This window comes from Chamaea fasciata, unplaced genomic scaffold (genome assembly GCF_029207755.1).
Source record: "Chamaea fasciata isolate MVZ Bird 193981 ecotype frontalis unplaced genomic scaffold, bChaFas1.0.hap1 SCAF_3, whole genome shotgun sequence".
In the NCBI taxonomy this organism is placed as follows: domain Eukaryota; kingdom Metazoa; phylum Chordata; class Aves; order Passeriformes; family Sylviidae; genus Chamaea; species Chamaea fasciata.
In genome coordinates, this window is record NW_027094088.1 from 65,001,609 (window position 1) to 65,013,522 (window position 11,914).

The following is an 11,914-nucleotide window of genomic DNA, read 5'->3' on the forward strand; positions in this document are numbered from 1 at the left end:
GTTGGTGGAGAAGTGTCTCCTGTGGGAGGGATCCCCCACTGGAGCAGGGGAAGAATGTGAGTGATTTGACTGCTAATAAATTAAACTAATTTGCCCAAGTTGAGTCTGTTTTGCTTGTGATGGTAACTGGTGAGTGATCTGTCCCTGTCCTTATCTTGACCAACAAACCTCCCCTTATATTCCCTCTCCCCTGGTCCAGCTGTGGAGGAGAGTAAGAGTGGCTTTGGTGGACACCTGATGTTCAGACAGGGTCAACCCACCACAGACCTTAGAAACTCACATCTAATTAAGGAACCCAAAAAGAAGTGCTTGTGTTTTCTCCAATTACAATACAAAGTGAGAAAAACATTTCAGCCAATCTGAAAATATTTCCTCAAAGGACTAAATTATGTAGATAATGACAATAAGTGATTATGAAAGGTTCAGCACAGAGAAATAAAATGAAAGTCAGAATGTTTTGGTACAGTTTGAAAAATATTGAGTAATAAAATTAGTCCAATATGAATTTACGACTCAGCATTAAAAAGTACACAGAAGTCAGAGGCAACAATTAGCTATTGGTTCACTGAAGCCGATGGATACTACACCACTGACCCCATTGGACCTATTATATTACCTCAAAAGAGGAAATCCTTTGAGTCCTTACCTGTACACTGGTAAGAGTCGTGTATTGATAAGCTTTGACTACCAGGTAGTTGGCTTCTATATCTATTATCCCCAGAATCATGTACTTCCACCATCTCCTCTTCAAAATTGCCAGCAAATTTTCTTCTCCTGTGTTAGTAAACAAGAACAATTATGTAAGAGTTAGGTTTACATGCCCCAAATACCTGCCTGTCCAAAAAAATTGTCTAGATCTATTGCATTTACACTAAGCAGTTGAAAGCCACCATATACAAAGGGGTACTGCAGGGAAGTGAAAACTAACACACTCTATTTGTCTAGCAGGTATTAAAAGAGCCAGCCTGGCAAAGTAACATGTGAGGGTCAGACTGACACTTCACTTAAGATGCAAACACCAGCAAGAAAAACAAGTGCAGCTTTAGCAGACCAGATGTGTTCTTACCTTTAGTTTTATATATACACATATATGTGCACATATCAAATATAAAGAATAAAGCAGTTTATACATTTATATTTTCCATACACACTGATAGAATGTTGTATGTTGCACAGATGATGCAACAGGTTTTTGCCTGGGTGGGAGATTATCAGTATCTTTAAATATGATGGAATATTAGAGCAGGAGAGTAACAGCATCACATTTGGGCATATGACAGATCCTGTTCCAAGGATGGTTATTCTGATCCTAGAGATCCAAAGTATCAAACTTGTTTAGAGAAAGGTTGCACTGAGACTATTTTGGGTGACAGTTGCTCTGCTCCCAGAATCTTTTTTCTGAAGTAGGCAGGTTTGCTGCCTTCTATGGGAACCCTGTCAACCACCTAGTGTACAATCCTAACCACTTGAAAACTGACACTACAATACAGCCTGTAGATCAAACCCACACCTTTGAAAAGGTCAAAGCATTCCTCATGGTAGACTAGGGATTATTATTGTTCTCCATTCAAAAGCAAACAGCTCATTAATGAGGGTGGGCAAACCTGTAACTTATTTGCATTACAGTAAGTTCCACACATGATGAGACTTCACTGTGAAAGGGGCAGACTGTGACCGAACAGTGTACAACTGGAGGCCTTTCAGAGTCTGTAGCCTAAAAAGGAATCTAAGTAAGGGTAACTTGTACTGTTGAAGCACTATAAATGGTATTTGAACTGTCTTGAAGCTTTCAAAGCAAACCCCACAATTCTATGATTTTTTTCACATTGCAGTAGCTTTTCTGAGTGCCTGTGATCATCAAAATGGGTGATGGAAAACACAGAAGAAAAGGATCATTATTGTCCATTGCCACCAAAACTTGCTCAAGCTTCCCAATTTCTCCTTCATCATTTTCCTTCATCACAAGTGTGTTCACTCTCTGGTTCAAATGGACCTGATGATATATGGGCTGCAATACCATGGCAGAAACAGCAGGCTCTGTACAGCACAGGTACCTCAGATATTATAGGACTCAAACGCAGAAAAACAGACAATTACTTCAAAAGTTAATTCAAAAATCATAGCTGTTAAAGCTTGGCCCTGATGAGTGACTTGAATGGGTATTTACCTGAACAAAGCTTCTGCATTATTTCATGTTTGTTCATTAACAGGTGCTCACACATATACTCTTTCGGTGGGATATTATTAGGAAAAGCCTAATTATTTGTTACTGTGATAATGACATTGAGCGTAAAACTGTAAATGCTAAAAGTCCTCTTTCCTTTTCCTTCCTCCCTCCTCTCCTTCGTTCTCCTCCCTCCCTTCTCTCTTTCTCTCTCCTTCTTTCAGTAAGCAGCAGAAAAATAGCAGAAACAAGCTGGTGAGTAGAGTGATACTTAAGACAATGAATAAAGAGTAAGTACATTTAATCAAACCACACTTTCCTGTTACTCTTACTAAATCCCATCCTTCAGACATAATTATGACTACATCTGTGTACTTTTACGATGACTTGAGCATGCAGAATTATTTCCATTCTTTTAAAAATATATTTAGGGAGACATTTTTAAAAGGGAATTTGAGATTAGGTGTCCTAATTTCTACTGAAACCAGTGTAAACCAGACAGATAAGTCCTTTACAAGTATTGAAACTGTATCTCAAGTTTTTATGCTGCCCAGATAACGCCTTTAAAGCAGCAGCTGGAAAACAACAATGCAATGGAAAGACATGGTTAACACTGCAGAGTGATTTTTCATTTTAATTGTAAAGATAAAGCTAAAAAACTCAAAGACATCAAACTGCAGTCTCTACTCCAACAGTGGAAATCCCAGTTGAATCCATTTTTGTTACAATAGGACCCTGATGGTACCTACAAAAGCAGAGAGAAGCAGCAGGCTCAAGAACTGCACTGGCAATAGGTTGCCTGAGCCAGGACTATGGACACAATTTAAGACCTCTTGATGCCTTCGGTTTGCCAGTGCTTTCTTCAATTTCCAGCCACAGATCACCATATTGCTCAGATGTGGCCAACTAAGTTAACTTTAAAAATAAATATATGGCCATGACTTCTGACTAATGGGTAAAGTTAGAGTTTCCAGCGTGGAGAATTAAAGCTTCTGCAATTTAAACTGGCACACACAGCTCTCTCTTTTTCCTTTCTTGATTCTTTCTTTGCTCTTGATGAAAATAGGGAAAATACTTGATATATGGTGACTTATCTTTGATATAGATTGCTGAGATATTCCAAACTGCAAAAGAGCAGTTTCTGCTGAGAATGCTGGGCAAAGAAAAAAAGCTCAGGAATCACTTCCAAAGTAGGAGACCTTTTGGGAGATAGGCAGAAGGAAGATGATCCTGTGCAGTGACCGTCAGTCCAGCACTATGGACAAATCAAGGCAGAGGCAGGTGGAGTCCTGGTTTTGACAGGTAGCTGAAATAAAGTCACCATACTCAAATGTCCCAGTTTAGCAAAAAACACCCTAAAAAAGGCACCAGTGGAAGATAATCTGGAAAAGGTGTGGGGCTGCCAGCAGGACAAGACCTCTGAACAGCAATCCAGCAATCACTGAGAGCATCCTCAGTGAATTCAGACAACAAAGAGACTGGAAATGGGAGTTAAGGAGATAAATGGGAAGCCTTGACTTGTGAAGACTAAAAGGAGAAGCAGAGAGAATCAAGAGTTTTATTCTAAGGTTCACATCCTGAATAGAAATGAACATTGCCTTTGCGTAAAAACAATGATGGGAACAAAACCATCACACTTTATTAAAAACAAAGGAAAAAGAGACAATCTGGTTTTTTTAAAAAATTTATTTTCCTTGATGACAAAGCAAATTATTCATGTCTTTTGAGTTGTAAGCATAGGAGACGAAATGTAGATGCCTATACCTGAACCAACTGGTAAAACATTTTAAAGGTTTTTTTTTTTCAGCTAACTTTTTAAAAACATGATTTGGTCAAGAACAAGATACAGTAGGAAGAGAGATTATTTCAGATCACATATTTTTGTTATTATTGCAATACATCCATGACTAGGACTTTCAACCAGTCATATAAACAAATATTAAACCATAAACTGCACAGGTTAGCTTAAGGGCAACATTTCCTATGAGACAAAGCAAACATGGATGCCAGTGAACATGCATTTATGTAAGTGCACACAGTAATGCTGTCTTTAGACACTGCCTTCTTTTGATGGAGATCCTCCTTCAAAAAAGAAAAACCACCCCAACTTCTTTCAGCCCTTGAGCTTCTGAAAATGTTGGTCTTCACATTCAGTCTAATCCAAATGCAATGCAGATGTAAAAGTAAGTTGCCTATTAAGAATGTTTCAAGATTCAGAAGACTGGCATAAGTCTTAAGACAGAGAAATAAAACCCTTCCTTACTTGCTCTTTCTAGAATGGCATTTTAAGTTTTGATTTTTTTACTAATTTTGCAGTGAGACACACTTGACAGTTATATATACAGAGGAACTCTTAGTGTTTGGAAAAATGTTACAGCTTTGCATCTGATGGCTTGAATTAAAAATCAACAAATAAGCTGCTTTGTAGAAGAGACAGTTTTACATCTTGTAGTAAGGGATTTACCCCTGGGGGTTACAAAATTAAAAAATAATTAGAGAGAAATTGAAAGAGACTTTAGCTGTGCTGTGTCTACCAAATACACAAATATACATGTACAAAACCCTTTTTACATTTACCCACACAGCCACAGAGGAACAATAAAAAACCCAACAACCATTAAGACAGCAAATTCCCAATTATTTGTATATGGGCTTGGGACACAGGTAGAATAACAGCACTGCTAGACCAGAAAATCAGCATATTGCTTTGCTTTCATCCACTGGAGTATCTCTTTTACTTCAGATGACAACTTGCTATTTAGATCAAGATCATCAAAGGAGCTGTGCTCTCCTTCTCCCTTACAGAGTTTAGCAGAGAGATCTAAATGAGTGCAGGAGACTTGCAAGGGGGAAGGCAGACTGGGAAGGGCTGCCAGACACACCGGTCCTCTCCTACCTCTCACAAGAATGCCAGAGTCAAGTGCTGCATAGTAAAGAAGCAAAAGTCTCACAAAGGATGAAGATAATACCAGCATTTACTTATTACCTCTCTGTTTGGAAAAGAATCTCAATTACAAATCAAAATTACAGGATAATTGTTTCTTTTTAAATTTTAGCCCATTCTAGACAGTCTTGCAGATAAAGAGCTTCACCAGTAGGAACACTGTTTCTCTACAGGCTTTGTAGACACTCAGCCCCACTGCAGGACTGGGGGAAGGAGGCAGTCAAACGGGGTTACACTGTGTAGGGGTAACACAGATTTTTTACAAAGCCAAAAGGCTCCCATGCCTGAACAATAAAACTTAGCTTGTCTTCTGCTTGGTCAGGTTGCTGGCTCAGGAGACTGAAGGCCTGCTGTAGGAGACTTTCATCTCTGCACAAAAGCTCAAAAGAACTGTTCCTCTTCTGTGTGACTTTACATCCTCTGACCCAAAAAGGTTTCTTATTTCCTCATATCCGCTTGTATTACTGATGACTACTTTATGGGAATACTGTTGCTTAAAGGCAAAACACCAACCCTGTTAAATTATTTACACAATAGAGAAATGTACTCTTACAGGAATACTCCACCAGTCTGGCTTCCTAAAACACTTGAAAATACTCTGTGCCCCTCAGAGATGACTGCTTACAGGCTGCACTGCTTTTGTCCTCTACCACGTTTTCTGCAAGCCTTTGGGAGACTAGATGGCATCATTTCCTTTTGCCTTCTCAGAACATCTGATTTTATCCAACCTGCTCTTATTCACAGCTCCCTCCTGCTTCCTCTCTCACAGTGGGAAAACTGCGTTGGTGTAACAGCCCTGAGTTGCTGCTGCCACCAGCTCTCACATATTCCTGCTCCTTGCCCTGTGCCAGCTGGAGCTTGTGGGGCTGCACACTGAGTCAGGGCAAAAAGCTGCCTAAAACCAAAGATTTGGGATTTTCAGATCAATTTTTTAGACTGTGTCCTGAGCAGTCTGCGACCAAAACCATATTACTCATGTGGGAGGTGAGCACCAAGTATGCAGATCCAGTCAAGGGACAAGTTTCTCCTCTGATACAGGGCAGGTTTAGACTGTTAACATGACACAACACAGCAATCTTTTTGCTAAATTACAAGCTCATCTGAAGCATTTAGACTTGTTATTTCCTTTTAGAAATTTTGCAGAACAGCCTGTTTTGACCGTGGATGTAAATCATAATAGCTGAAGTCAGATCTAGGAATTTTCATAACAAAACATGCATTTTCATAAAACATGATAGGATTCATTTTTGGTGCCTTGATTTTGATCCAGCTAAACTCTGATGTTAGACCTTATAATCTTCAGATGTCTTATTTCATTAGATTACTGGTCATTACTTTAAGGGGTAAATTACAATTTAAACTACACTAATCAAGTAGCTGATCATTTTATTAATGCCTCAGTTTCTTTCCTCCTGCCCACCCACTAGACTACACATGGTTTTCCCTTTGAGGGCAGACACAACGCTTGGTGTCACTACCACATGTTACTGCAAATAACAGTTCATGTCCAGAACCATGTAAGACCTGAAGAAAGCTTGGGAACAGTGCACCGTTTCGAAACGCAAACTGCTAAACTCCCAGCCTTTTAATGTGTCAAGATAAAAACCACTGTGCTATTTCTAATACACAATTTTTTAAAATTCAAGTTAGTTTATCTTCTAGCCTAAACTTGGGTAAGCACTTTCCCTGAAATGGCAGAATGTGTCCCACTCTGTAATGCAGAGGGACATGAGCTCACTGAGAAGCTGAAGACTTCCCTCAACCTGAGAGCTGATTATATCTTTCTGTATGAAATCTTCAAAATTGATTTCTGATCTACAGTTCTCTCAGACTTAAGTTACCTCTGAGCTAACACAGTAGTCTGTCTGCTTTTGACTCACTCACACACAAAACTACTTCAAAACAGGTTGCTGGACAGATGATCATTGTAGATCGCTTCCAACTGAAATATCTTTTATTTTCCCTTCCCTTCCCTTCCCTTCCCTTCCCTTCCCTTCCCTTCCCTTCCCTTCCCTTCCCTTCCCTTTCCCTTCCCTTCCCTTCCCTTCCCTTCCCTTCCCTTCCCTTCCCTTCCCTTTCCTTTCCTTTCCTTTCCTTTCCTTTCCTTTCCTTTCCTTTCCTTTCCTTTCCTTTCCTTTCCTTTCCTTTCCTTTCCTTTCCTTTCCTTTCCTTTCCTTTCCTTTCCTTTCCTTTCCTTTCCTTTCCTTTCCTTTCCTTTCCTTTCCTTTCCTTTCCTTTCCTTTCCTTTCCTTTCCTTTCCTTTCCTTTCCTTTCCTCCCCTGCCCCTATTCTCTGAAAGCTCTGCAGTCAGGCTCTTTTTCGTTGATCATCCTCTTTTATCTAGAATGAAACTACTTACAGCAATACAAAGGTTTTCAGAAGAAAAAACCCCTGCGTTTTCAAACTTAGAGTGTAAGTCAAATGATCAAATGAAAGAAATCTGTATGTATATATATATATATATATATATATATATATATATATATATATATATATATATATGTATATAATTTATAAATGTGTAATTTGCATTAATAATTTACCCTTCTGGATGAACTTGGGCATCTTAATCATATTCACAAGATTAATTAAAGTCAAATAATCATACAAGAAATAATATTCATTGTTTAAGGCAGAAGAATCGGTTAGGATGCATGGTTTTCTTTTTTGTTTTCCACCTTTCATAGACTAATTACAAAATGTTGGTCCAGCCACCTACCCACTCTGTGACATTTTTTCCCAGCAGACATATATGAATAATGAATTGCCTACTTGTTATTCATGATTCCTACAAATTTTATTCCCCAAAGCATGAGATTTGACTGAGATAGTAAAAAAAAAGACCCAATGCAAATTGTCATTACTATTAACCATGCATAGATCAAGCAGACACAACTGAAATTGAATATGTACCCTTTCTTTAGAAGACAGCAAGAAAAGAATAAAGAAGTCAAGGACTGTGTATCTTTCTCCATTCTCTATCAGTAATGTCTGAACACACTGATCCAATTTAAATCTAATCTGACAGAGAGTGCAAAGATATTACTTCCTTTAGATTTAATAGTTAACTGAGCAGAAGAAAGGAAACCTAACATTGCCACCACTATGTACAGGCTTGGAGGTACTCACATTACTTACTAGGCACCATCTTCTTACACAGCTCATTCCACACCAGCCACAAAACCCTAAGAGATCAGGGAATGCCCCTTCTGGGGATCACCAAATTGCTACCTAGTAGCAGGCACCAGCATGAAACATGACCAAGGACTGTATCCAGGATATGGCACACATGAAGCAGAACCAGTTTTCCTACAGGCTATGAAACCTAGACATATCTACTGAAAAAGAAACCTCTCTGCTGGTGGCTACCAAGAGGCCAGTACTATTAAGAGGAATAAGGCCATTGGTGAACAATTGAAAATGGGAGTGTTGTTTCTTGTGGTACATACACACTCCAACCCTGAAAATTCTTGTTAGTTTTGCAATAAATTAACTGACATTTAAAAGAGCATTTTCAAGTAGAATATGATGGGAAGATGATGATAAAGAAGCAATGCTGGCAGAATTAAAACTTTGTCTGGAGTCAATAATGTTAACCAAAAATATGTAAAATCCTAATAGCCAGCACTATTTCATGTCATTATCCAGGGTCATGGGGAGAACTGAAGAGTTCAGAATACACTATGGCTGGCTGGCTCTAGACATATATGGCTTTACAGATGCTCTATGATCTCTAGAGGTATTCCATCATTCTTCTGTGTTAGAAATCTGCAAACAGACACTCAGTCCTCTTGGAGTATTTATTTGTGGTACAGCCATGGGAAAATCTAGGAGAACTATCCTCCTTCTGGAACTTTCCTGACACCCTTGTTGGTGAACTGGAATAAAGTTTACTAAACTTCCAAATTACATATTAAATGTTATCCCTGGAGGAATATAGAAGCTTTGGGAACTTCTCATCACCATGGGTAGAACTCTCACTTTAGAACAACCACAGATTATTCAAGAAGTGCCACTAATTCCACACAAAGCAGAAAATGTAGGAGCTGCCACTAGTTAAAGCAGTTGTGAGGTCAGTCCAGGTCTCCAGGTGACCAGCAGCAGAGGCCCAAGAGAAGCATGCAAGACACATCAATCCATTGTGGCTCCTTCACTGTTGGCCACAGCACGAGCACCTTGTTTTATGCATGGCAGTGCTTCCAAAAGGCTTATTCAAAATGAGTAAACCCAGCTAAGAATAGAGAAAATGCAGGCATGAGCATAAAGAAATATAGGAAACACAATGGTTTCAAACAACGGTGAGAGCTGGGGCATTCATTTGCCTACGCCATGATACTTTCAGGAGTCATACACACCAGAAATCTCATTGTTGCATCTGTAATGTTTAAAACTACTAAAACCCCTATTGTTTATATCTTTTGCAGCATGACTAGTGAAGTATGATACCAAAAGCATAAAACATCATTGAACCATGCTAATTAATTGGCATAAACCATCACATTGCCACCATGTCAACTAGACATCTACAGGCAAATCTGCTGAAGAAACTGGCTACCACATAATCCTGAATGAGTTCTCAGAATGACCATTAAGATAAGACATGAAACCAGATATATTTTTAGACGACATATTGATTGGAGCAGATGATATTTTATTGCACACCTGTTATGTACCTAAATCAACAGGGTCTTGATGTGATCCATGAAGATTTAGCAGTATTAGTATCAGATAAACAAATCAGAGTTATACATCTATATGTCTATGTAAAGGAGAAAGAGATGTGGGTGGCAATACGAATCATGGAGAGTAGTCCTCCATCCTGCACTTCTTGCCTCTTCCTGGAAGAACTGGACTAGAAAAAACTTTAGAGTGGGGTCGGGACTGTAGCATTTCTCACAAGAAAAATACAAATTTTACATGACTCAAACTCTATAAAAAGGGAATTTAGTAGGTTTACGAAGCACCTCTAAGAGGTGCATAATCAGAGTAGTCAACTTTTGCAAATTTTTTGCCATCTTTCACAAGCATGGTGGTCATGACCAGCATGTAAGTGCAATCATACACAGAAGGTGGTGAAAGTTGATGCAATACATTTCAGGCATTGTTTTGCTCCAGCTAGAACATTAAATGTTAATAGAATGATCAGTGTGTACCAGTTAACCTTCAGTAAATTGGTCAAAGCAGCTTTGTATCAGGGACCAAAACTCACCTGTTCCTGGTCTTGCACAAAATGATGGCTAGAATACAAAGCAAATCCCAAAATCTACAGACAAAAGAAATGTTGTGTCTCTGCCTAGTGCAGTCTTGAAGTCTGAAAAATACAGAATCTAATCACTGTAGCTGTGCTACAGAAACAGTGAAGAGTTTGAGAGTGAGACTGATAAGCAGTTAGATGATGCACTAGCAAGCTGGAGGTCTGCAGTCCTCTAAAGTCTGGCAAGAGAGTACCTGCAGTGTGATGTGCAAATATGAGACATATTCCATCAGTGCTATTATAAAATGATCTTTGCGTCTGATAGTACTGCTGATGACTGCAGATTGTGCTCATGTTCAAGGTATCAAAAGAGTAATTAACTGAAGATAACATGCTTTATCTTTCCGTGGAAGAAAGTGATGGCCAATAAAAGTATGATAGAGAAATCCAGGATCTCATAAAATACACACCATAAAGCAGTGTAGTTTGGATCCAGGTATCATACAGTAGGAGAGCTAATGCCACTATGCTGCTGCTTAATCAGCAAAAGACTAGTATTACATTTGGTACTTGTTATCCTAGTGTAATAAGAGAAACTCCACTAATTCATCCAGAAACTGAACTGTGTATCTTGGAAAAGCCAAGCGTGGTTTTAGGAAGAGCTGGTTCTAGGGATAGAATCTGGAGCCAGCACATGAGCTGGTACTTCCCAGAATGGTGGTTTGGTGCCCACCGGGGTTCTGATCCCAGGAAAACTTGCAGTTCTGGGAGGGCAAAAAGAGATCAGTGTGGGAGGCAGCTACTGGAAGATGCAGCCAATACCCCCATTTTGGTTTCAGAATAAATGCAAGTAGATCACAATGGCATACTGAAATAATCTGCTCTTGGTGTTTGTCATCCCTGAAAATCTCAGTCACTTTCTGCACACTATTCTGTAATGTGTGCTACTGAATCATGCAGTGCTCAGCAGGGTGCACTGAAAACTAAACATCTCCCACTCCTCCTCACCAAGAATTCAAGAGAATTTACATCTGAAAACACTGCTGAGAAGTATACAAACTTGACATAGCAGCTGTGAGGAGTGATTGCACCTCTCTTGATTCCAGTTGATTTCCACAAAGCTCAAAAAATCTCCAGCAATAAAAAAGCAGGGATACTTACAATGAATAAAACTTATAAAAAACTTAAACCTGAATCCTGATTTATAAGCAAATTCCTGAATGTCTCACTGGCATTTATCCTGTCTTGCCTGTGTTTTACAGGTATTGACCCAGTAGCCTTTCCACACTAATGAGAAGCAACACCTAACTAGAAATATGTCCAATTCACTTATAGGAGAGGAAATATTGATGTGCTAGGAAGATATTCTGGCCGATAAGAGCAACATGAAGTTCTATAATGTGAAACAACTCAGGGTTAGAAAAAAAGGAACTTGCATCCTATGCAATTAACATCTAAGCAGAAATTCACCAACTGATCAGGTAGCCAACCATTAATGTGAGAATTATGGCCATGTATCACAAGTAAGGGATGCCCCCTTACATGTCCAGCTGGTTACTTACACACCAACAGAACCTCTACCATCTCGTCATCTATTGTTTTATTCAGGAGC

At 39.1% G+C, this 11,914-nt stretch overlaps 1 protein-coding gene across 2 annotated transcripts in view; it reads right to left on the minus strand.

Annotated features, from left to right (window-relative positions):
• SLC35F1 (solute carrier family 35 member F1) overlaps positions 1-11,914 on the minus strand; it is a 232,914-nt gene that overhangs the window by 48,474 nt on the left and 172,526 nt on the right. For both annotated transcript variants that reach the window (XM_066179341.1, XM_066179340.1), the window contains exon 3: positions 647-774. In XM_066179341.1, coding sequence (XP_066035438.1) covers positions 647-774 — 128 coding nt within the window. The remainder of the gene's footprint in view (positions 1-646; positions 775-11,914) is intronic.